Source organism: Vombatus ursinus, unplaced genomic scaffold (genome assembly GCF_900497805.2).
Source record: "Vombatus ursinus unplaced genomic scaffold, bare-nosed wombat genome assembly UNPS02014821.1, whole genome shotgun sequence".
NCBI lineage: Eukaryota > Metazoa > Chordata > Mammalia > Diprotodontia > Vombatidae > Vombatus > Vombatus ursinus.
In genome coordinates this window covers 16715044-16741096 of record NW_020954599.1, presented here as the reverse complement: position 1 = coordinate 16741096, position 26053 = coordinate 16715044, and the positions used below count along the sequence as shown (strand labels likewise).

Below are 26053 nucleotides of genomic sequence, written 5' to 3'. Positions count from 1 at the left end.
TGTGTGTGTGTGTGTGTGTGTGTGTGTGTGTGTGTGTGTGTGTGTGTATTTAGGACTACCATTTCTATTAGATGCAATAAAGTAGATCCAAGTTAAAATTGGTCAACAAATAAATGTGTTTCTTTTTTATCAATAAAAAAATGACTATGTTGATGATAAGTAGGTAGAAAGCTAAGGAATTCTCTGGCAAATGTAATTTGTAGCTAGCCATTTTGGAAAATTCAGACCCACACTCCTTTGCTCCTCACTGACAGTTATTTTTAGACCATTATTTTACTTGAATTATCTGATTAGTGTCTTTATTCTTCCTCTCCTTTAGTACTGAATGCTGACTCATGGTGTTTAAAAATAGTGATAGCTAACATTGACAGGGGCAGCGGGTGGCTCAGTGGATAGTGTCAGACCTGGAGTCAGGAAGACTCATCTTCTTAAGTTCAAATCTGTCCTCAGATACTTAGTAGGTATATGACACTGAGCAAGTCACTTAACCCTGTTTGCCTCAGTTTCCTCATGTGCAAAATGATCTAGAGAAGGAAATGGCAAACTGCTCTAGTATCTCTGCCAAGAAAACCCCAAATGGGGTCATGAAAAGTCTCACATGACTAAACAACATGATCCTTATTACAGGTAGAATTAAATGATGACCTAGTGTTTTACAAGCATGGAGTACCTAGGTCAGCCTTTCTTTTCCAGGCTGTTATATATGCCATAAGCAAAAGGCTAGGAGTAGAAAAGGTTTGACAGCAAAGACAAAAGAGAACCTTCAAAATATGGAAATTGGCTCACTAGATAAAAGCAGCAGCTATGAGGTGTCAGGGGTGCAGAGATAAGTAGGATCTTATGTATTTCTAATTCTATAGTACAAGGAAAGTTTTTCCTTTACATGAAAATAATATTTTAGGCCTAAATAAAATCACTGGGCTCAATCATGTGGAAATATTTCTGTTAGCTGCAATTTTTGAAAGAGTCAATCATGTGTCAATGCAATGACTAAATCAGCCAGTGGCTAAGAGAGAAGGAAATGAAACTCCTAATCATGTCACTTGCTGACCATGCTGTTAAGAGGAGAGCAAAAAATAGAGCTCTGAATTATTAAGCATTTCCCACAAGGACTTAAAATGGATGAAAAATGCCGCCATCTTTGTAATGCATTCAGGAATGATAGATGCTGATCCCTCAGTTTCCCTAGCAATTCTATATATATTCTTTCTAGCTAAAAGATTTTCAAAAAGTTTTTAAAAATAAAAAAGATTTAAAGACCAATTTGAAGTACCCACTGATGCTTACTGAGGATGGGATCCATTCTAACACAAAGCCTATTATTGGTCATATGCCAGAGAAGGCCATTGTTTTTTACCTTTAAATAAACCAGAGAAAACCTTTTTAAACCAATAAAACCCATATAATCAAAGATCAGGATAAGCAGAAACAAAACAATTTTTAAATAAATGAGCTTTGATCCCAAGTCCAGTGTCTGGAGAATGTCAAGTAACCAATCAGAAAGTGCTTCAAAGACATATGACGTTTCTTATACCTTACTATAGGATATTCCATCAAATACAGATGTTATTTCATCAGGGGTTGTCACATTTACAACAATTGGGTGAGAAGATATCAAGGAGTCGTCTTCTTGCACTGGCAAAACGTCTTCAAGTAATACCTGGTCAAGCTGGAAAATAAAATAAAGTAGATGTGATATCATTGTTTTGACCATAGTTTAATTCATCAAGCATTTATCAAGCACTTGTTATTTACTAAGCAAAGTCCTAGGAGAGTAGAGGCAATCTGGCTTGGAGTCAAGCTGTGTGACCTTGGGCAAGTCATTTAAGGCACATACATCTAAGTTAAGCTGTGTGACCTTGGAGAAGTCACTTAAGGCAACTCCTTAAGATTTACCTATTCAGTCAGAGCTCAATTGTTTAGGATTTGCCATGGTGAAGCCAGTTCTCAAAAGAAAAATTCCCTAATTTGAGAAAACTAGATTTTCTCCTATACTTGAGATGTTCAAGGCACTATTCTAGGCATAAGAGATACAAAGGCAGGATGAGAAACAATCTCTGCCCTCCAGCAATGGAAAGGGCAATGAAACAAGGGTCAGCTACTGAGGTTCAGATCCTACAACTGCCTCTTCCTACCCATGTGACTCTGAACAAATCTCTTAACTTCCCTGGGACTCAGTTTCTTCATTTGTAAAATGGACCAGATAACATCTGAAACCCCTATTAATTCTAAATCTTTTGAGACTACAAAGGAGCTACTAGGTGGAGATACAACATTAAACAGAATAATAGGATTTCATTTGGAGAGGCAGAGAACATGAATGTCTAGGGGAATCAGGAAAACTATCTTATCAGAGATGGTACTTGAGTGGAGGTGGAGGTTAGGAAGGAGGGCATTCTAGACAAGCAAGATGGTCTATGCAAAGGTATGAAGGAAAGAAACTGAATGTTGACTTCATGGAACAGAAAATTTGGGGGTCATTCAGCTAGTTCATACCTTAAGATTCATGCCTACAAATTAGAGGTATGATATACATACGTATAATATACATCTAAATTATGCATAAAAACAAAATCACAGGCTTTTCATCCTTCCAAATAGTTTTTTCTTTGGGGAAGGGGAGGTAAAATTTAGGCCCACAAATTAATTCCATTTGGATGGAAAAATTTGCCCTGGCCCCTCATACATTAACCAATCAATCCTCCCTTCTTAGCTATTTGAATCTTCTCCCGTTTTTCCCCATATGACTAGATTAGGAGACTCATGCATCTACCAACAGCAAATCACGACTTCAGAAGACTGATGATGACGTATACCTGTTTCTTGGAGGAGAGGTGATGGATTAAAGATGCAAAAAGAACTATTCATTTTCTGATAAGGCCACTGTATTAAATTGTGCTGCTTGACTATACTAATTTCTTGCAAGAGAGGGTTTGGGGAAGTGGGTGGAAATAAGTGGGAAATGATAAATATGCCAGACCAAAAAAAAAAAAAAAAAAAGGAAGAAAAGGACATCATAAACTTTTTAAAAATATGCTGAAAAAGGAAGTCAGAAAAAGACTAAAACAGAACAATTTTGTCACTATATTGTTAAATTTAGTATACTCTTTATCTAAAAAAAAACATGTAACAGAAGTTCAGTTTTATAGACAATGCTCTTTTTCTTTATATGTTGGAATATTTGTATTCACTGATGACTGTTGTATTCATAATTTTTTTTAAAAAAAGAACAATTCAAAAAAAATTTTAATGTGATACATAGGGGAAATATAAACTGAGTTCTTCACCCCATCCCCCAACATGTAGAAATAGTGTTAATGGGTTTATGTTGATTATGTTTTGGTCGGTATAAGTGGGATATTCATTTATTTTGAAGGATATCAGCACTTTTTAAACCTCTTATTAGCCAGCAAAGGAATAAAAAGCAAAATGATTTGATCTTGGAAAGTAATTTTTCATATAAAATTTGCCCATTTTATGTTTACTGGAAATGTTTGAATGTGGATTGATATTTGGTAAAGGATTTTATTTTTACCAACAATGTCCATTTTTTTCCAAATCTTTCTTTTCAACCCTTGAAAAATAACAGATTACACAAACTCTAAACACTATGGAAAATTTCCCAGTTTAATTCATCTTTTGGTTTTGTCCATTAGAGGGCAATAGTTCACAAAGTTAGCTACCCAAACTATGGCAACTCTCCATGTTCCCCATCCCTTTATCCCTACACCACCGCTCATATTACATATAAATAGGGGCACGGAATGTTTGGCAGTTGCTGTTGTCTTAATTGACACTAGAGAGAAATGTAAAGAATCCTGGACCTTAGAACTAGAAGGAATTGTATAGAATAGATCATCTAATGACTAGTCCAACCTCGTCACATTAAGAAAATCTGGGCTCAGAGAAAGGAGTGGATTTGTTCAAGGTCACCCAGCTAATGATGCTTGCAGTAGAACAACCTCAGCTTCTCATACCCTCTCTTCCTGCCTCACAGCCGTAGGAAAAAACAAGAAAACTATCAAATACCATATCGAATGTAAGGTAACGTAATGATAGAGTCACCCACTAAATAACCCTTAATAGCTGGTTCTCGACTTCCTTTCCCAGGTCCCTTTTCTGGGACATCAACTTGGCACAGTCTCCAAGCTTCTTTGAATCAGAAACATATATTTGGGGGGAATAGTCAGGATTAGAGGAAAGTATTGGCTCCTCTCATTTTCTCCACCTCTCCTTTGCTATTCCCTAGCTCTTTTCAGTCTTCTTTCCTTCTCTCAAACCCATGGTATTTTCCACACTGCCTAATCATTGCCCAAGAGGTAACAGCGTGAAATAGATTAGGTCGGAATGGAAAGTGAGGCAGAGTTGACTTGGAGTCAAAACACCTGTGTTCCAATCCATAATGGCTCTGTAACCATAGGCAAGTCAGTTCACCTCACTGAACCTTAATTTCCTCATCTGTAAAATAGGGGCAATAGTACACTAACTATTCCACAAGGTTGCTGTGAAAAGTCCTCCTCTGAAATCATCCTCTGATTTCCCCTTACTTTCAAAAACATGTAAAAAAAAAAAACATTTAACGGAAGTTCAGTTTTATAGACAATGCTCTTTTTCTTTATATGTTCGAATATTTGTATTCACTGATGACTATTGTGTTCATATTTTTTTTAAAAAAGAACAATTCAAAAAAAACTTTAATGTGATACATAGGGGAAATATAAACTGCGTTCCTCACCCCACCCCCCAACATGTAGAAATAGTGTTAATGGGTTAATGGGTGATGGGTGACAGAGTTATCTGAAGGCTTGCTGAAGAACATAACTGGTCTTCTTGCCTCCAGACTAGCTCTGATGCCTATCTACTACCTGTACCACCATCTGAGTAACCTTCCCAGTCGTACATTGTTGTACAAAGTTATACAAATTTGTACACTTTGAGAAAAAAGGTCTTTGTCTCCTACCACTTTGCATCCCAGTACATTCCTTTGCACACAGGAGACAACTGATGTTTGCTAAATGAATGAATAAATTGAACATGCCCTAAGCCCCTTGGTGATAGGAACTATTTCATTGTTGGCTTTGTGTCCCGAGTGGCAAAGGGCAATTAGGTGGTGCCATGGATAGTGCAGCAGCCCTGGAGTTGAGAGGACCTGAGTTCAAATCTGGCATCACACACTTACTAGCTGTGTGACCCTGGGCAGGTCACTTAAACCTATTTGCTTCAGTTTCCTCATCTGTAAAATGAGCTGGTGAAGGAAATGCAAACCATTCCAGTGTCTTTGCCAAGAAAATCCCAAATAGGGTCACAACAACGATAACAAATCCCTAATGGATTGCATAATGCCTAGCATAGAGTAGATTCTTGATCAACATAACCTGCTTTTGGCCATCTTCATAAGGAACAGAGAGACTAGGGCATCTTTCTCCTTCATGGCTCTATTTTTTCTTTCCCACAAGTCCCTACAAGTGTCAAAGTCAAGGCAGACCCTGAAATTTGGGAATCTGGATAAACTGTCTGTCTGGCAGCTCAGTTCCCCTGCCCTCCAAGCCTCTCTGCTCCCTGTGGAAGTGGCCAAAGGTACCGTATAAACATGAATGTGTATGTGAATTAAATTGAACTGAATAAAGTGCTTTGAACAGAAGGACACTTACCATTTGCCAATCTGGTTCTGCATGATTTACTCCTAGGAACTCAAAGAAAGAGGCAAATCCTTCATTTAGCCACAAGTCTTCCCACCAATCCATGGTCACAATATTGCCAAACCACTGAAATGATAAACAAGATCAGAAAAGATCTCAGGATAGTGGTAAAAACATACAGTAAGTCAGCATGTCATGTATGTTTCTATGCAATTCTACCATTGATATCAGATGAGATTTTTTTTACCATCTAAAACACTAATGAGGTGAACAGAACTTCAATTATAAATATTTCCTGGGTATCTTGGTTTTTTTTTTCTCAATTTTGTAATTGCCTCAGACACCTCTTTTTAAAACCTTTGTTCATACAATAAATAGAGTTTGTAAAACTATAGGAGCATGTCCTTGAAGATCTAGGTAAAGCAAATTTCTTACACTAGTAATAAAAATAGTAATAGAAACTAAAATTTATATAGTACTTTAATGATTGCAGAATACTTCACATATATTATCTCATTTGATCTTCACAACAACCCTGTGAGGTAGTAGTTATTATTATTATTATTATTATTATTATAATTTAACAGATAAGGAAACTCAGGCTGAGAGGTTTAGTGACTTGCCCAGGGTCACACAGCTGTTAAGTGTCTGAGGCAGGATTTGAAGTCAGGTCTCCCTGGCTTCAAGTCCTAAACTTTACCTACTAAGTTTTTGTAATGACAACACATTTTATTTTCTTTATTAGAGATGGTGTACACAGTGGACAGAGAGCTGGTTTTGTATTCCAAAGACCTGGATTCAAGTCCAGCTTCGGATACTTTCTGGCTCTGTGACCTCAGGCAAGTCATTTACTTTAGGACAACTTGCTGAGATTATAAATTGTAGACTATAAGGGGCAAGCTAGGTGGCACAGTGGATAGGGCTCTGGCATTGGAGTCAGGAGCACCTGAGTTCTAATCTGGTCTCAGACACATAATACGTACTAGCTGTGTGACCCTAGGCAAGTCACTTAACCCCAATTGCCTCACCAAAAAACTAAAAAATAAATGAATGAATGAATAAATAAATAAATAAATAAGTAAATTGTAGACTGTACTAGTCTTGATTAGTAGAGGGAGGTCCTTACTGGTAGCTCTTTCCACTCATGAAATCACAGGGCTGGTTGAAAAAAAAAAATCTTTAACAATTGTGAGATTTTTGTAGAGCACAGAAAAAAAAATCTGAAGATTTTTTCCTGATTTCCCCTTATTTTCCAGTGGTTAGCAACAGAATTATCTGAAGGCTTGCTGAAGAACATAATTGGTCTTCTTGTCTCCAGACTAGCTCTGATGACTAATCTACTGCCTGTACCACCATGTAACCTTTCCAATCGTACATTGTTGTACAAAATTGTACAAATTTGTACACTTTGAGAAAAAAGATCTTTGTCTTCTACCACTTTGCATCCCAGTGCATTCCTTTGCACATAGGAGACAATTGATGTGTTGCATTTATTATTTATTATTTATTCCCATTGCTCCTAGGATTTTTAACCACTTCCATTTCCCTACTGCCCCAGCTACCATTGGGGGCCTTCATTACCTGGTGAACGAGTTCATGAGCCACCACAGCAGCCACTCTTTGTTTGTTTGAAGAGGCCGACTCCTTGGGATCATAAAGCAGATTGGTTTCTCTGTATGTGATAAGACCCCAGTTTTCCATAGCACCCGTGCCAAAATCTGGAATGGCTATTTTATCTAGGGTGTAAAAAAAGAGAACATAGTGGTTTTTTTTTTTCCACGTGAGAAGTATATTCTTTTTGTCTAGGCATAATATTTCTTCTCTGATTGACTTCAGAGAAAATTTTAAAATTATTCTCCTAAATTTGTGGGACAAAAATAATTTTCAATCATCTCAGTTTCCTTACATTCAAAATTTCCATAGGACTCTTCCTGTTGGCTACAGAGATATTAGTGCATATTTGAGAGAAACTCCATAGACAGTGAGTGGTGGTTAAAAATCTCTAGAATAGGATGGTTTTGTTTTGGATTTTTTCTATCCTCTATTTTAAATTTTATTTTCTTTTTATTTTCAGTTCCAAGTTTTCTCTTTCTACCCCTTCCTCACCCATTGAGAAGGCAAGAAATATGATACCTATTATACCTATGAAGTCATGCAAAACATATTTCTGCATGGTCCAAAAAAATCAAAGCAAGGAAAAGAAAGAAAAGAAAAATAATATGCTTCATTGTGCACTGTGAGACCATCGGTTCTCTCTTTGGCAGCAGATAGCATTTTACATCACAAGTCCTTTAATGCTACAGTGGATCATTTTATTAACCAGGTTACTAAGTCTTTCACAGTTGATTTTACAATACTGCTGTTACTTTATAAATTGTTCTCCTGGTTCTGCTCACTTCACTTTGGATTGGTTCATATAAGTCTTTTCAGGTTTTTCTAAAGTCACCCCCTTTATCATTTCTTATGGCACAATAATATTACATCACATTTGTATACCGTAACTTGTTAAGCCATTCCTCAATTGATGGGTATCCCATCAGTTTCCTACTCTTTGTCACCACAAAAAGAGCTGCTATAAACATTTTTGTGCATATGACTGCTTTTCCCTTTTCTTTAATCTCCTTGGGATAGAGGTCTAATGGAGGTATTTCTGGATCAAAGGGTATGTATACACAGTTTTATAGCCCTTTGGGCATAATTCCAAATTGTTCTGCAGAATGGCTCCAGTCCACAGCTCTACCAATAGTTCTGCCCTTCATTTAGAGAAACTTTTCAAAATACGATTTCATTTACATTACATACTGCAGTTTTTGTTGTCTTGTCAAGGCCAAAAGAAAGCCCTATCATATAAAAACTGCTGTACCTTGAGAGCCATCTTTTCTCAGCCCTTATATTTCTTTGTCACCTTGGTTCCCTATTATTCTAAGGCCTTCCCATTCCACTTGGTATTCTGGCATCTGTTTCTCTTGTTCTAGATCTATTTTATCAATGTGGAAAAATGGTATGTACACCGTTTCCACAATCAACTAACTCATCTTTAATTTACATTTATAGAGAGTTGCTTGAAGCATGAAAGGTTGTGACTTATCCAATGTCACACACCTGTTATATAGCAGAAGTAGGGCTTTTCCTGACTATAGAAGGAGCCTTCTATCCAGGATGGAACACTTCCTCTCAATGGATTGCCAATATCATTAGAAAAATGAAGGGTTGGACCAGAGGATCACTCAGGTGAGTGCTAGCTCTAACCTTCTATAATTCTAATTTCAATCTTTTCACCAGACTAAACCCTTGTTGATTAAATCAGCCAATGGGAGACAGTGTGATTCAATGGTCAGAGTAAAGGCTCATCTCTGATCCTTATTCTTATCCCCACCTCTGCTACCCATGAAAGCTCCAAGACAAAGATTAGTTGACTCAGGGCAGCTTTCCCATTTAATGAACTCATTTCTTTGTACTTAGTGATCAGCAGGCTTAGACGCTCAAAGAAGATGCATGAAATCTAATGAATTTTCATTCCACATGAGTCATAGCCTAATTTTCCTTAAATAAGTCAATTTTCTCTAACAAATCTCCTAGATTTCAGGAATTTTCCTTTTCTTGCTATCTTTATGCTTACAATTAGTGACAAATATGTGAGTTACCAAAAAGGATAGGGTCTAGGTCACTAATTTCATTGGGATAGGGAATTCCAATGGGAGGAAACTCCCTTTCCCATTGCAAGTCAGGGTCACATAGTATGTGTCAGAGGCAGGACTTGAACCCAGGGTTTATCCACCATACCCTGCTGCCTCTAGGAAAAAGAAACCCACAAATGATCAATATGGAATACAACGCCTTTAAATCTCAATTCATAGATGACCTTTAGCAGGATAGCACAGTGCATAGAACACTAAGTCTGGAGTCAGGAAAAGACCTGAGTTCAAATCTGGCCTCAGACACTTAGTAGCTGTGTGACCCTAGATGAGTCACTTAAGCTCTGTTTGCCTCAGTTTCCTTAACTTTAAAAGGAGGGTGATAGTACCTACCTCCCGAGGTTCTTGTGAGGATCAAATGAGATAATATTTGTAAAGAACATAGCACAGTGCCTGGCATATGTAGCTTAGTCATTTTCAGTTGTGTCTGATTCTTTGTGACTCCTTTTGGGATTTTCTTAGCAGAGGTACTACAGTGGTTTGCCATTTCCCTCTCCAGCTCATTTTACAGATGAGGAAACTGAGGCAAACAGGGTTAAGTGACTTGCCCAGGATCCTATAGCTACTAAGTATCTGAGGCTGGATTTGAACTCAGGTCTTCCTGACCCCAGGCCTGGCATTTTATCCTCAGCACCACCTAGCTCCCTGCCTGGTACATATTAAGTGCTTAATAAACACGTATTTCCTCCCTTCCTCTAACTTCAGGTCTCATGTTTATTACTATAATTAATTGTTTCCAGGATGTTTTACTTCTAGAAGACAATAAATGCACAATTTCTTCTCAAAGAATGTTTCCATTATAGTCTATCCTAGATGTTTGTTCAGAGGACAGAGAGAAATAGTATTTGGCTTAAAGCAGGTCCATTATTAGGGTACCTAGGTGGTGCAGTGGATAAAGTTCTAGGTTTGGAATCAGGAAGACCTGAGTTTAAATCTGACCTCAGATACTTGCTAGCTGTGTGTCCCTGGGCAAGTCACTTAACCTTCATCTGTAACCATCAGTTTCTTCACCTGTAAAATGAGCTGAAGAAGGAAATGGCAAACCACTCCAGTATCTTTGCCACAAAAACCCCAAAGGGGTCATGGAGAGTCAGACGTGACTGAAACAACTGAACAACAAAAAGGTCCATTACAGACCTTTCATTTGTACGGTTTTAGTGGGGACTGAAAATTGGATACTTTGCGGGGCAAAAGTGAGACTGGTAAGGTATTCTGTCTTGGGTTCCATGTTTTGCTTAATAGTTTACAGATTCTGGTGACAGCTGTTTTTGTTGCTTCTTCCCCTCACAACAACTGTTAGTCAACCTAGAAATGTCACTGGCAAAGAGAAACTTGGCACTTGGAAGGTAGATAGAGCCACACGAGGCCCACCTGCACTGAGTTTTACTCTACAGAGAAAATCAATTAGTCTAAGTGCAGAAAGCTAGTTGTTTTTTCTTGCTGTCCTCATTTTCAGGGTCTTTAGAAATCTGTATTGATGCTGGGGTTTTCAGGCCTTTCCTAATTATCATTCAGGTTTCATTCTCACATAGCCCTTTCTTGGGTTCACGTGGTTCTGCTTGTGTAATGCTGAGAAACATGGAAAAAAATATATGTGGAAACAGAATGACATTTTGACTTCAGATTTGGAATAACTAGAATTTAATCCTGATTAGCGATGGAAAGAAATAAAGAACATCATTGATTCTGAGCTAGAAAAGACCTCTGAGGGCACCTCATCCATTTTACAGGAGAGGAAACTGAGGAGCTAAAAGGTCAAATCACTTTAAATTTTGTCTTTTTTTCTCATTGTATCACACTGTCTTTACCGTGAGATCATGTGATCATAGATTTAGAGCTAGAAGGGGCTTTATAGGCTATCCATTCTAATACTTAAAAGAAATTATCTTTGAGAGGATGCCCATCAGTTGGAGAATGGCTGAACAAGTTACGTTATATGAATGTAATGGAATACTATTGTGCTGTAAGAAATGATGAGCAGTCAGATTTCAGAAAAACCTGGAAAGACTTAAATGAACTGATGCAGAGTGAAGTGAGCAGAACCAGGAGAACATCAGACACAGTAACAGCAACATTGTGCAATGACTGATTTTGATAGACTTAGCTCTTTTCAGCAATACAATGATCTAAGACAATTCCAAAAGACTCATGGTGGAAAATGTTATCCACATCCAAAGAAAGAAATTATGAGGTCTGGATGCAGATCAAAGTACACTATTTTATTTTTTTATTTTTTATTTGTGTTTTTTCTTTTTCATGGTTTTTCGTCTTTGTTCTGATTCTTCTTTCATAACACGACTAATGTGGAAATATATTTAATGTGATTGTATATGCATAACCTATATCAGATTGCTTGCTGTCTTGGGGAGGGAGGAAGAAAAAATTTGGAACTCAACAGTTTTACAAAAATGAATGTTGAAAACTATCTTTACATGTAATTGGGGGGAAAATAAAATACCATTAAGGAAAAAGAAAAGAAAGTCAGAGCAATGTAAGAATTATGTAAAGTAGAGATATAATATGGCCTGGAGAAAACCTATTACCCATTAGCACAATATCCCATCACCTGGAACAATATTATGTCCCTAAACATATATTTGCTAAACATTTCATTGATTATGCTAATTAAAAGAAGTTAATTTTAGATGATAGTGAACTATTTTAACAGAAGGAAATACGAAATTGAACTCACCTAATTTTGGAAGGGAATAACTCATTGCAAAATAACTTTCATAAAAGTCAAATATAGCTTTGGTGATGTTTGCAGCATATTCAGCTGTATGTCTTTCACGTGGCTGGACATAGATTTTGAGCTAATAAAAAAGAAATACATTAAAGTTATTGTTACTTTGAAAAAATCAAACAAAAATTTACCAAATCCTATATATGAAGTTTCCTCCTCTGTAAAATGAAGGTCCTGGGCAAGACAATCTTTAAGGGACCTTCCAGATTCAACATAATTTGTTGATTTTGTTGATGGTATTGCTAAATTATGCATATAATCATGTATCATTACATGATGTGTTTTGAATTTATGAGAATGATAGATTACCCTTTTTTTCTTGTCTGGAACACACTTCACACACATGAATGTGGTATTGATGGTGATAGAGGTAATGGTATTAGTGATGATGACAATGGTGATGGTGAAAAAAAGAGAGACTCATGACAACAATTTGCATGCCATGCTATGTTTTCAGTTCTCCAGGTGATGGCCTTTGGTAGTTTGGATGAGTACTGTCATACCCAAACACATGTGTATTTTAACTATTACATTTGCGATGTGCCTAATGCAATGATCCAGGTTTTCCCAGGGCCTAATTCCTAGGTGGAGTAATGAGGAAGCTAGGTGGTGCAGTGGATAGAGTGCTGGACCTGGAGTCAGGAAGATGCAACTTCCAGAGTTAAAATCTGGCCTCAGATACTTACTAGCTAGGTGACCTTGGGCAAATCACTTAACGCTGTTTCTTCACCTGTAAAATGAGCTGGAGAAGAAAATGGCAAACCACTCCAGTATCTTTGCCAAGAAAACCCCAAATGGGGTATGAAGAGTTGGGACACGACTGAACAACAACAATTCATCTTTGGGAATAAGCTTTATGAGGTAGCTCAGATGGCCTTAATTAACTAAATGGCACCCTCAATAATTTGGTACCACTTTCAGATCACACCCTTCAGACCATTCCCTCCTCAAAAGGATGAAGCCACACACTTTAACATAGTATTCTGTTGGATGCTATTGGGAACCAAGCTGAATAGGCTGCATGTAGGCAGTCTGGGAGCATAGAATATGTCACAGAGGATTTAGATGTTACAAAGTATGCAAATATAAGAAGAGAACTCTTCAAATAACCTATCTTCCATTTGTTGGATGGCATAGTAGACGATTGAAAGTCATTGAATTTACGGATTTAGTAGCACTAAAATCTACACACTACAAGCATCATAATGCTTCAATTTCCATTGGCAGCCTAGTGCCACATTTGGAATGAGGATATGGATTAAGAGCCTGGTTTTGAAGAATACTGGCATATGACCTTGGGCAAGTTGTTTCACCTCTGTGGTCTTCAGCTTCCTCATCTGTAAAAGGAGCGGATGGACAAGATGTCTTCTAAGGTCCCTTGTCAGCTCTAAAGTGATATAGTACACAGTCTCGGGCTTGGAATCAGAAGACTTGAGTTCAAATCCAGTCTCAGATATTTACAAATTGTGTGACCCTGAGCAAGTCACTTTACCTCTATCTGCCTCAGTTCCCTCACCTGTAAAATGGGGATAATACTAACCCCTACCTCACAGGGGTGTTGTCATATCAGGTAACTTATATAAAGCACCTTGCAAACCTTAGAGTGCTGCATAAATGTTAGCTATGTCATCGCTTCCAAATTTATGATCCAAGAAGAAGACTGTAGAGTGATCTGATGGTTAAAAGTCCATTTAGATAATCAGCTCAGACAAATCAGGCAAAAAATAGAAGAAAAAAGTATATTTTGCTTTGCATTGGCAAAGAAAGCAGACCTTAAAACACATTTTATCAGCATCCTGATTTTACATCATCTACGTTTTCCCATATATTCTTCCTCTATCCCCATCATTATAACAAAGGAAAAAACATAAGAGAGAAAAAAGACAATTCATCAAAACACAGAAAATTCCTAATAATATATATAGTTTTCCATGCCCAGAGTCCTCCATCTCTGCAAAGCAATGAAGGAAAGTCCCTTCTCATTTCTCTTCTTTGGGACCAGCACTGGTTCTTATAATTATACACATTAAGGTTTGTTTGGGTTTCACTGTTCCTGTCATCATCATTGTTGTTTCTGTTTATATGGGTATAGTCATCTCATATATTATTTTCCTTGATCTAATTATTTCACTCTGCACCAATTCATGTAGGTCTTTCTGTGATTCACGACATTCATTACATCCATTATTTTTTACAGCATAGTAGTATTATAATAATTCCTGCACCACAAATTTCTTAGTCATTCTTCAAACAATGGTCATTATAGCCAGGCCTTTGACTCCACACTTATTAAACTCTGGAATTTTCCCTTTTTGGCCTCCAAATGTGCGTTGTTAAATCTAGTTGTCATGCTAGGTATGCTTCCTAAGCTGCTTTCCCTCAGCATCACCCTTTCTGAAAATAAGTGAAGTATCCTGGGATGCTCCATTAACTTTTTAGCGCCACTAAAAATAGCTTCCCTTAAATTATCTTGGTTGGTTTTCCATTTCCAAACTGCCAGGAAACTGAATATTTTTTTTCTATTCTTCTTTGACTATGAAACTGTTCTTTATATTCTAAAAGAACACTACTGACATCATCAGAGCATCATTCTGTGAGCTATTTTTCCCATAGTGGTGATACAGCTTTGTGCTGATCCCTACAAGCTCTCTCACCCAGCTCTCCTTGTGAATGAGGGCATGTGATTTCCCAATGACTCTGCAGAATTAGAGCAGCACTTTGTGTTTTGCGAACAAAGCAGAGATAATTATACTATAGGAGCTTCATGCCATGACTCTGGGCTCATATGCTAAACAGGCACACTAATTTTTTTTCCATCAATAGAGTACTTGAATGGGTGCAGACCATCTCATCCATTTTCTTCCTTTCATTTTCTTTACAATATCCTCCTACTGGCAGTTCTCTTACAGGTTCAGCTCAGCTGAACATTTCTCATCTTTGCTTTGAAAGACTTGTGGCTGGGTGGAAGGGATTTGTGGGAAGGACAGGAAGTGGTCAAGGGAGAAGCTATTTGCTTTAATGGGATGGGAAATATAGAACAAAGAGTCAGAGTGGCAGTGAGGTCAATATCAATATATCATGTCAGTATCAATTGGTAACTGGAGCTGGAATTTAACTGCAGTCATCAGAGATAATGTGTATAAAGCTCTTTGTAAACCCTAAAGTGTCACATAAATGCTAACTTTTATTATCATTGTGTTGTTATTATCAAAAGTAGACTTACTTCTGCTGCCTTTCTTATTACTATTTTCTCCCTCCCATTGGATGTAGGTAGTGCTTCTTATGTCAGTCTATTCTCAAGACAGTGGAATTTAACCATTTCATTTCTTAGCCAGTTAAGTGATACAGTGGATAGGGCACTGAGGCTGAAGTCAAAAAGACTTCAAATTCTGCCTCAGATGCTTATTGGTTGTGTGACCTTTGCTTGCTTTAGTTTCCTCACCTGTAAAATGGGAATAATAATATCCCATATCTCCCAGGGTTGTTGTGATAATCAAATGAAATATTTATAAGGCATTTCGCAAACCTTAAAGTGCTATATCAATGTTAGCTATGATTATTATTGTATAGCAGTAACACTGTGCTACAAGTAATACTGGTAGTAGATGGTTGGTGAGTTTCTATCAGCAGATCCTCTCAGAGTAAAATTATCTCCCATCTCAATTTTTACCCTCTGTTGACTTGGAGCTCTCTTCAGGCACAAGCCCATTCTGTCCCTGCATTTTGTACCCCCTTCTGATTGATTTTAATGACCATTGCTGTAATTGGCTGTGCCAGCTCTCCACAGACTTTATGATTGCAGCCTATTAAATATATATCTAGCCAAGTGGTACCTTTATATACCACTTGCTATCTGCATACTTTTTAGAACCCAAATATACTTTTTATCCAGAGTGTCACCACAATGTCTGTCATTTGGAAATCCAAATTCTGCCTATATTCATTTAGAAGCAGAACATTTGGGATTCCAAGCTTTAGACACAAAAACATTCACCAGAGAGTGAATGTATTCATTTATATACTGTTTCACTTAAATTACAATGTCCTTTGTCCAGGCAAACCTCCTAGATATGATGCTCTAGCCTTCTGGATAGACTATTCTATTCAACTCCTCTTCTATGTTGTGCTGGGACTCCTATTTTCCATCTTTTAAGACCCAACTCATTTCCCTTCATGACCTTCGGCGACTCCCTTCTGTCTACCCAATAACATTTAAAGAGATTGACGTGTAAAGTCCTCCATTACCTGGCACTGCTTCAGCGGTAAAACCTTATTCCACAGTAACACTGCATGTACCATCTTCATCTCCAATGCCTGCTGGACAGCTCTACCTGTACTGCTACGGGAACTCAAACTCAATATGCATGAAATGGAACTGCTAATCTTTCTCTATAAACCTACCTTCTTTTAATGTTCTTATTTCTAATGAGAGGCACTATCATTCTTCCAGTCACTCAGATAAATTGAAAATGAAGTGGGGCAGTGGATAGAACATCAGAAGTAGAATCAGAAAGATCTGGGTTCAAATCTGGCCTCTAACTGTGTGATCCTGAACAAATCACTGAAAAGGTGTGCCTCAGTTTCCTCATCTGTAAAATGGAGATAATAATAGCACATACCTCACATGGTTACTATGAGGATTAAATGAGATAATATTTGTAAAGCAGGTGGCACATATCAAGCATTATATAAATATTATTCTTCACCACCTGAAGAGTCATCCTCAACTCTATACTTTCATTCATTTCCTTGTCCCCACTATCCAAAAGTTGCTAAGAATTGTTAATCAATGAACATCTATTAAGTGCCTATTATGTGACAGGCACTGTGCTAAGCAATGGAGGTACAAAAAGAACCAAAAGACAATCCCCACCAATTCTACATCCACAATGTCTCTCATATGCATCCACTTATGTCTCCTCACACTGACTGACCTAGTTCAAACCTCCTAACCTCTCGTCTGGACTATTGCAGTGACATCTAATTGACCCCCTGCTCACAGTCTCTCCCAACTGCAAGCCATCTTCTACACAGCTGCTAAAGTGATATTCTTAAATTAGCTGTCTGACTGTGGCACTCCACTCAAGAAGCTTCAGTTTATTTCCTTTAGGATAAAATGTGAACTCTTCTGCTTGAGATTTAAATCCACCATCTCCTTCAAGAGCAGTCTCCTAATGTCTCCCAGATTGTTAGGCCCCCCATGCCCCCTTCTTCTACCATTAGAGGCTTTTAAAACAACATATCTAAGGCAGAGCCAAGATGGCAGAGTAAAGGCAGGGACACACTTGAGCTCTCCCCCAAACCTTTCCAAATACCTTTAAATAATGACTCTAAACAAATTCCAGAGTGACAGAACCCCCAAGAAGATGGAGTGAATTTTCCATCCCAATAAAACTTAGGTCAGTGGGAAAGGTCTATTGCACCAGGGTGAAAGAGGACCACACTTCAGCACAGGTCTCAGACCAGGCCCCAGTCAAAAAGGAGCAGGCCTCGGCATGAATGAATCAGTGGCAGCAGTAGTGATTTTCAGACCTCTCAGCCAACACATGGTAAGGGGTTTGGACAACGGGTCAGAAGGAGATTTATAGGGGTCTTTTTGCTAGCAGCAGGGGCAGGACTCTGTTGCATTGCCTATACTTAGATCTAGGTTGCAGTGTTGGATCTTAGTCCCAGGGTGAGAAGAAGCACTAGCACAGCAGAGCTTCCTGCCATAAGGGAACTGGGACCCTGGTCACAATTCCAAGGTTAAAAAGAATGCATATGGGCGCTAACAAACCAGTGCACAGTACAGGAGTAGTAGTAGTACATATACCTCTCCCTTGATCATACCACCTTGGAAGAGCCAAAAACTTACAGGTCCCCAGAATTACCTCTGAAAACAGGTGCAGAAAAAAACTGAAGCTTGGGACAGTGTGCCCTTGACCCTGGAAGCAGAGTCCCATGTTAGCATAGTTAGAAGTCAAGAAGTAGACTGGGAGACAAGCAAACAACAGAAAAAAAATCTGACTATAGAAAGTTACTATGGTGACAAGAAAGATCAAAACACACACTCAGAAGAAGACAACAAGGTCAAAATTCCTACATCCAAAGCCTCAAAGAAAAATACGAATTGGTCTTTGACCATGGAAGAGCTCAAAAAGGATTGTAAAAATCAAGTAAGAGAGGTAAAGGAAAAAATGGGAAGAGAAATGAGATTGATGCAAGAAAATCATGGAAAAAAAGTCAACATCTTGGTAAAGGAGGCACAAAAAAATACTGAAGAAAATAACAACTTAAGAAAACCAGAATGGGCCAAGTGGTAAAAGAGAAACAAAAATCCAATGAAGAGAAGAAGGCCTTGAAAAGCAGAATTAGCCAAATGGAAAAGGAGGTACAAAAGCTCACTGAGGAAAATAATTCTTTATAAGTTAGAATTGGGCAAGTGGAAGCTAATGACCTTGTGAGACATCAAGCAATAATCAAACAAAATCAAAAGAAGGAAAAAATAGAAAATGTGAAATATCTCATTGGCAACTGACTGAGAAAATAGATCCAGGAGAGATACTTTAAGAAAACATAAAAAAAAAAAGAAAAGGACCTATGTGTACAAAAATATTTGTAGCATTTCTTTTAGTGGTGGCAAAGAATTGCAAATTGAGGGAATGCCCATCAATTGGAGAATGGCTGAACAAGTTGTGATACATGATTGTGATGGATTACTATTGTACTACAAGAAATGACAAGCAAGATGATTTCAGAATAACCTGGAAAGATTTACGTGAACTGATACCAAGTGAAGTGAGCAGAACCAGGAAAACATTGTACACAGTAACAGCAACATTGTGCGATGATCAACTATGATAGACTTAGCTCTTCTGAGCAATACAACGATCCAAGACAATTCCAAAAGGCTTATAATGGGAAATGCTATATACATCCAGAGAAAGAATTGTGGAGTCTGAATGCTGTTAGAAGCATAGTATTTTCACTATTTTGTTGTTGTTTTTGTTGTTGTTGTTGTTGTTTTCTTTCTTGTGATTTTTCTTTTTTATTCTGATTCTTCTTCCATAACATGACTAATGTGGAAATATGTTTAACACGAATATATATATATATATATATTTTTTTTTTTTTAAAAAAACATTATTTCCCTTAAGGAGCTTCCACAGTTACAGGGATAAGATAGTATATGTGCCATTTTTATAGTAACACCATTTAGTTAGCTAAGAATTAGATTTCTGAGTCTGAGCTTGCTGAGTATTAAGTTGTAAACTATTAAAAGGTTTGCATGCTTCCAACATTTTTTTCTTCTTTGTTCTTTGGAAACCACCCTAGAAAGGGCTGGTGTATGCCTTTAATACCTCATATGTTGCTTGAACATCTCCAAAGATTTTGCTCAGTATCATTTCCGTTTTTATAGAAAAGGAGAATCAAAGGCTACACTATTCATTTTTATCAGACAAGGCTAAAATAAAGGTAAATGACTTCTTTAAATTTATAGATTATAAATTTAGATTATAAATTTCTTGACAATGGGTCCCAGATTTACTCGAATATAATTTTCACTCAATCTAACTCCCATAACAAAGGTACCACATATCTTGTACATAATGAGTAAAAGAGAAAGTTCAGTAATCATCTCAATGAATGGTCTACTCATTTTTCATTTTCTTTCCATTGCTCAGACCTAAGAATTTTTTTTCTTTCTGTAGCTGGACATCTCTTGAAGATATCATGACCTACCGTTCCCCTCTTGGAGGATGTCTTCTTTCACTCTACCAGTTCTATGGCAGCATAAAAAGGATTGACCTACTTGCTTCTTTCTTGCCAGATGACTGATTTTAACTTTAAACCATTGATCAACTATCCATTTTCTGTTAAGTCCATGTCATCTAACTTTTCCAGAATTCTCAAAACACTATCAATACTTACCGCCCAGCTCATGTTTTTCCTCTTTCCCAACACATTTGTCGACTTCGATATCCATGCTGATGTTTCATGTGATTCTTACCTTATCATCAGAAACCTTGAGGGCCTTTCCCTACCAGATTGATTTTTTTTTTACTAGAAAAAAGAGGACATTCTTTGCCTCCTTTCTTACCTAGCCTTGATCACTGAATGGGCATTGCCTCAGACAAACTGAGACCTGGAAAAGACCTTAGCTTATAAATGCCAAGGTATCCCACTGCATCCAGGGCCATCTCCAATTGTCCTGATCTATATCTTGCCACTGGACCCACATGGCTCCAGAGGAGAGCGTGAGGCTGGTGACTTTGCACAACCCTGCCTGCTTAAAACCAATTTACTTGCAAGTCACAGCATCACCTTCCTGATGTCATGACCCTCTTTGAAAGTGAAGGACAAACAACAACACCAACCTTATGGCCTATCACTTTCATCAACATCACTGGCTTTCACTTGATCCTGCTGCCCGGCTCTAGCTAATATTCTTTTTTTTTTCTCCTTCACTGCCCAATTTCTTGAACAAGAACTAGATATAAAACTTACACTCTTCACTGCCCATTATTTCCCTAATCCCTTGCAGTTCAACTCCATTCCCACTTCTCTTCTTGGAACTGTATTTTCACTGGTCACAATAACTTTCTAAGGAAATACAATGGCCTTCTCCTAGTCTTTAGTCTCTTATCCCTTTATATATTTTTATATTCTTGCCTCTATTAGAGAGCATTATGAAGGCGTAATGGCTATGAACCCCTATCTCGTAGAAATGAATACTGCAACTGAGATGAAGGTGAGTTTATCAAGTCATTGTTGCTGATTTTTGTAACTGTGGATCTCAACCCAATCCTGGGACTTAGTATATGCTTGTGTCTTAGTCTTGGCAAATCAGGATTTGTCCTGATTATTTTTTTAATTTAGGATTTTATTTTTCCCCCAATTACATGTAAAAACAATTTTCAATATTCATTTTTAAAATTGCGTTCCAAATTCTTTCCCTTCCTCCCCACACCTCTCATTGAGAAGGAAAGCAATTTGATATAGGTTATACATGTGTATTCAAGCAAAACATATTTCCACATTAGTCACATTGTAAAAGAAAACAAAGATCAAAATAAAAACCCAAGAAAAATTAAGTTTAAAAAAAAGTATGCTTTGATCTGTATTTTCAGACTCCATCAGTTCTTTCTCTGGGGATGGATAGCATTTTTTATCATAAGTCCTTCAGAGTTATCTTAGATCATTGTATTGCTGGGAATAGCTAAGTCATTCACAGTTGATCATTTTAAAAATATTGCTGTTACTATGTACAATGCTCTCCTGGCTCTACTCATTTCACTTTGCATCAGTTCATGTAAGTCTTTGCAGGTTTTTCTGAGAGCATCTAGCTCATCATTTCTTATAACACAGTAGTATTCCATCACAATCATATACCACAACTTGTTCAGCCATTCTCCAATTGATGGGCATCCCCTCAATTTCCAATTCTTTGCCACCAGAAAAGACTTGCTATATTTTTGTACCTATATATCCTTTTCCTTTTTTTTTTTAATTTCTTTTGGGATACACATCTAGTAGTAGTAGTATTTTTTGGTCAAAGGGTTATGCATGGTTTTATAGGCATTTGGGCATAGTTCCAGATTGCTCTACATAATGGTTGAATTAGTTCACAACTTCACCAAAATGCATCAGTGTCCCAAAAACATTTGTCATTTTCCTTTTCTGTCCTATTAGCCAATCTAATAAGTGTGAGGTGGTACCTAAGAATTGTTTTAATATGCTTTTCTCCAATCAGTAGTGATCTAGAGCATTTTTTAATACTGCTATAGATAACTTTGATTACTTCATCTGAAAACTGACTTCTTTTTTATCATTATCAATTGGGGAATGGTTCTTATTTTTATAAATTTGACTCATTTCTCTATATATTTAAGAGATGAGGTCTTAAGCAGAGAAACTTGATTCAAAATTTTTTTCACAGTTATGTTTGCTAACTGTATTTCCCTCCATCCTATTACCTCCTTGTTTATTTTATTCTCTCTCTCACCTTCCTGATGCCATGATCATCTTTGAGAATGAAGGATAAACAATAACAACCCTTCTTTAGTGAACTGAGCCTACTTTACCTCTATGCTTGTGACTCTGATTCTACTCCACAATTTTACCCATTTCTATAATATATCCCATCTTCCCACTACATATCTGCATTTGGATAGTTTATTGTTAGCTCAAAACTCAATGTGTTTAAGCTCCCTATATTTTCCCCAAGACCAGTTCCTCCTCTCACTTGCTCTATTTTCAAAGTCTAGTCAATTCTTCCTTCACAGTGAGTCTAGTCTCTAGCCCATACTGACCATCTTCACTGTCACTACACTAGGCCAGGGTTTCATCACCTATATTGCTTTAATGGTCATCTTTTTAAACATTTTTTTAATAACATGTGTTTATTTTCTTCCTCCAAGAATTAGAAAAGAAGAAAAAACAAAACCCTTGAAACAAATATGCCTCGTTAATAAAATGTCAAAAAATATGTTTCATTCTTTGACTCTCCATATCTGGAAGTATACTTCCTTATGAGTTCTCTGAAATTATGGTTGGTTATTGCATCAATCAGACTTCTTAAATTTTTTGAAAATATTTATTTTTGTAATATGTAGCTATTATGTAAGTTATTCTTTAGGTTCTATTTATTTCATTCTGCATTAGTTCATACAAGTTTCCCCAAATCTTTCTGAAGCCATATATAACATCCCTTCTTTTGGTGCAGTAACATTCATAATTATGATATATGAATATAGTAGCACAATAAGAAACCTCATAGTTGGAGGGGGTCTCTAACCCATACCTAAGCTGCAATGTTCTCTGTAAGATCTTTAAAAAGTGATCATGCAGTCTCTACTTGAATACCTTCAGTGAAAGGCAACCCATTACTGCCAAGGCAGCCCAGTCTATTTTGAAATAACACTAATTATTAGGAAGTTTTTCTTAAAACAAACCTAAGTTTGCCTCTCTAAAATTTTCACTGATTGGTCCTAATTCAATCATTTGGGGTCAAGCAGAATAAGTTTAATTTTTTTTCTCCAATGACAGTCTTTCAAACACAATTATTAATTTCCCTTAAGGCCTGTCTTCTACAGATTTAATAGTCCTAGATCCTTGTTTGACATGCTATCCATTTCCTTCACCATCTTGATTACCCTCCTGGACCTGTTCCAATTTGTCAATGTTTTTTCTAAAACTTAGCACCTCAGGCAGGCCACCATTATGCTTAAAAAGGAGAGAACTGGCCCATATTGGAAAAATAGAGTAGGTTAATATGTCTAAATCAATCAGTGTAGTACCGCTAAACTTTCCAGCCTCAACAAGATGGGGAGACCCAATCTTAAAATAAATAAAATAAAACATGGTGCCCAGAACTAAACACAATGCTGCCAATATGGTTTGACCAGGACAGAGTATGGCAAGACTAACACCTTCTTTGTTCTGGACACTGCACCTCTCTTAATACCACTTAAAATTAGGTTAGCTTTTTGGTTTTTTTTTTTGGCAAGGCAGTTGGGGTTAAGTGACACACAGCTAGTGAGTGTCAAGTATCTGATCTGAAACTGGACTTGAGCTCAGGTTCTCCTGACTCCAAGGCCAGAGCTCTATCCACTGTGCCACCTCACTGCCCTATGTTAGATTTTTTTGCATCTACATCACATTGTTGATATGTATGGACCTTGCTGTCCGTTGAAACACCTAAATCTTTTTTGACACCAAAGTGGGACCAAGCGAATGAAATGTGAAGAGGTCATAATTTCCCTGCAAAATCATCCACTTTAAATGTCAACTTCCAAGGTCACACATACCTTTTACACATCCATTATACATATTAGCTTCTTGGCACCTATTTTATCTGTGCTTTTTTCTATTATTGTGTACCCATATTTATTTCTCTATGATTTTCCACTTCATTGTCTTCTCTCTTCTTATTAAGTATAAGCTATTCTGATAAGTTATTTAATTTGTTTAGAACCTTATACTAACCTGGCTAAGATAATGGGGCAAGGATTTTTCACAACATGGGCTAATTAGGTGTATTCTGACTGCACACCTGACCAAAGTGGCCATATCACAAGGGTATGCATTCAGTCAGTGCTTAAACATTTATTAAATACTTACTGTGCACCACGCACTGTGCTCAACACTGAAATAAAAAAGAAAGAGGCAAAAGACAGTCCCTATCCTCAAGAGGCTCACAATCTAATGGGAGAGACAATAAATAAATAAATATGTACAAACAAGATGTATAGAGCATAAATTAAAAAAATAATTAAAAAAAGGAAGACGCAAGAGTTAAGAGAAGTTGGGAAAGGTTTCCTGTAGAAGGTGAGATTTGAGCTGGGACTTAAAGGAAGTCAAGGAAACCAGTAGAGAAAGATGAGGAGGGAGAGCATTCCAGATCTGGAGGACAACAAGAGTGAATGACCAGAGCCAAAAGACGTAGTGTCTTATTTGTGGAACAACCAGGAGGCCAGTGTCATTAGATCAAAGAGTATGTAGTGAGGAGTAAAGTTTAAGAAGACCGGAAAGGCAGGACAAGACTGGTCTTTGAATGCCAAACAAAGGATTTTACATTTGATCCTAGAGGTAATAGCAAGCCACAGGAATTTATAGAATAGGGAAGTGACATCAGTTTATTGAGTAGAAGAGTGACATTGAGCAGGTGACTCGACCTTCACTTTAGGAAAATCACTTTGGTGGATAGAAGATGGATTGGTGTGAGGAGAGACTTGAGGCAGGCAGACCCACCAGCAGGCTCTTGCAATAATCCAGGTGTGAAGTGATGAGGGCCTGAACTAGAGTCAGGGTAGTGTCAGAAGAGAGAAGGGGGTGAATTTGAGAGACATCACAAAGGTTTTGGCAACAGATTGGATATGGGAGTGAGAGTTAGTGAGGAGTGAAATGAGCCTGGGGGACTGAGAGGATGGTGTTGCCCTCTGTGATAATAGAGAAGGTAAGATGGTTATGGAGGAGTGGAAGGGAAAGATAATGAATTTGGTTTTGGATGTGTTGAGTTTAAGATATCTGCTGGAATCCAATGTGAGATGTCTGAAAGACTCTTAGAGATGCAAGAGTGGAGGTCAGCAGAGAGGTTAGGGCAAGATAGACAGATCTTTGAATCATCAGCATAGAGACAGTAATTAAATCCATGGGAGCTGATGAGTTAGGGAGAAGAGAAGAGTCAAGAGAGAAACATCTACGGTGAGAAGGCATGGATGAAGATCCAACAAAGAAGACTAAGAAAGAATAGTCAGGTAGGAGGAGAACCAAGAGAGAATGGGATCCTAAAAATCTAGAGAGAATAGAGCATCAAGGAAGAGAGGGTGATCAACAATGTAGAAGGCTGCAGAGAGGTCAAGAAGAATGAGATTCGAAAAAGGCCATTGGATTTGGCAAATAAAAGAGTGCTAGTAACTTTGAAGAGATCAATTTTGAAGGAATTATGAGGTCGGAAGCAGGATTGTAAGGGTTAATAAGAGAGTGAGAGGAGAGAAAGGGGAGGCATCTACTATAGGCCTTTAATCAGGTGAGAAAGCCAAGATAAGTCGGCATCAACTCATGACCACTACCAGAAAACAAACCTATAAGGAATAATACTCATAGGGGCAGCTAGATGGCACAGTGGATAGAGCTCCGGCCTTGGAGTCAGGAGGACATGAGTTCAAATCTGACCTCAGTCACTTGACACTTAACTAGCTGTGTGACCCTGGGCAAATCACTTAACCCCAATTGCCTCACCAATAAAAGAAAAGAATATACAAGAAAATACAAGAATAATACTCATGACCTGCATGAAATAATGGAGAATGAAATGAATGGAATCAAGAGAATGTTGCATACAATAACAGTCAAAGAATATCTGTGAACATCTAAGCTAGTTTAAGTATTATAAGTATGCAATTGAACTAAAAGGGACCTGTGAAGGAAGATACTATCCACCTCCAGAGAAAGAAAGAAAGAAAGAAAGAAAGAAAGAAAGAAAGAAAGAAAGA

At 37.5% G+C, this 26053-nt stretch overlaps 1 protein-coding gene across 1 annotated transcript in view; it reads right to left on the bottom strand.

Annotated features, from left to right (window-relative positions):
* ENPEP (glutamyl aminopeptidase) overlaps nt 1-26053 on the bottom strand; it is a 118261-nt gene that overhangs the window by 54706 nt on the left and 37502 nt on the right. The window contains exons 4-7 of the mRNA XM_027837520.1: nt 12027-12147; nt 7221-7375; nt 5652-5765; nt 1535-1669 (exon numbers count right to left, since the gene is read on the bottom strand). Coding sequence (XP_027693321.1) covers nt 1535-1669; nt 5652-5765; nt 7221-7375; nt 12027-12147 — 525 coding nt within the window. The remainder of the gene's footprint in view (nt 1-1534; nt 1670-5651; nt 5766-7220; nt 7376-12026; nt 12148-26053) is intronic.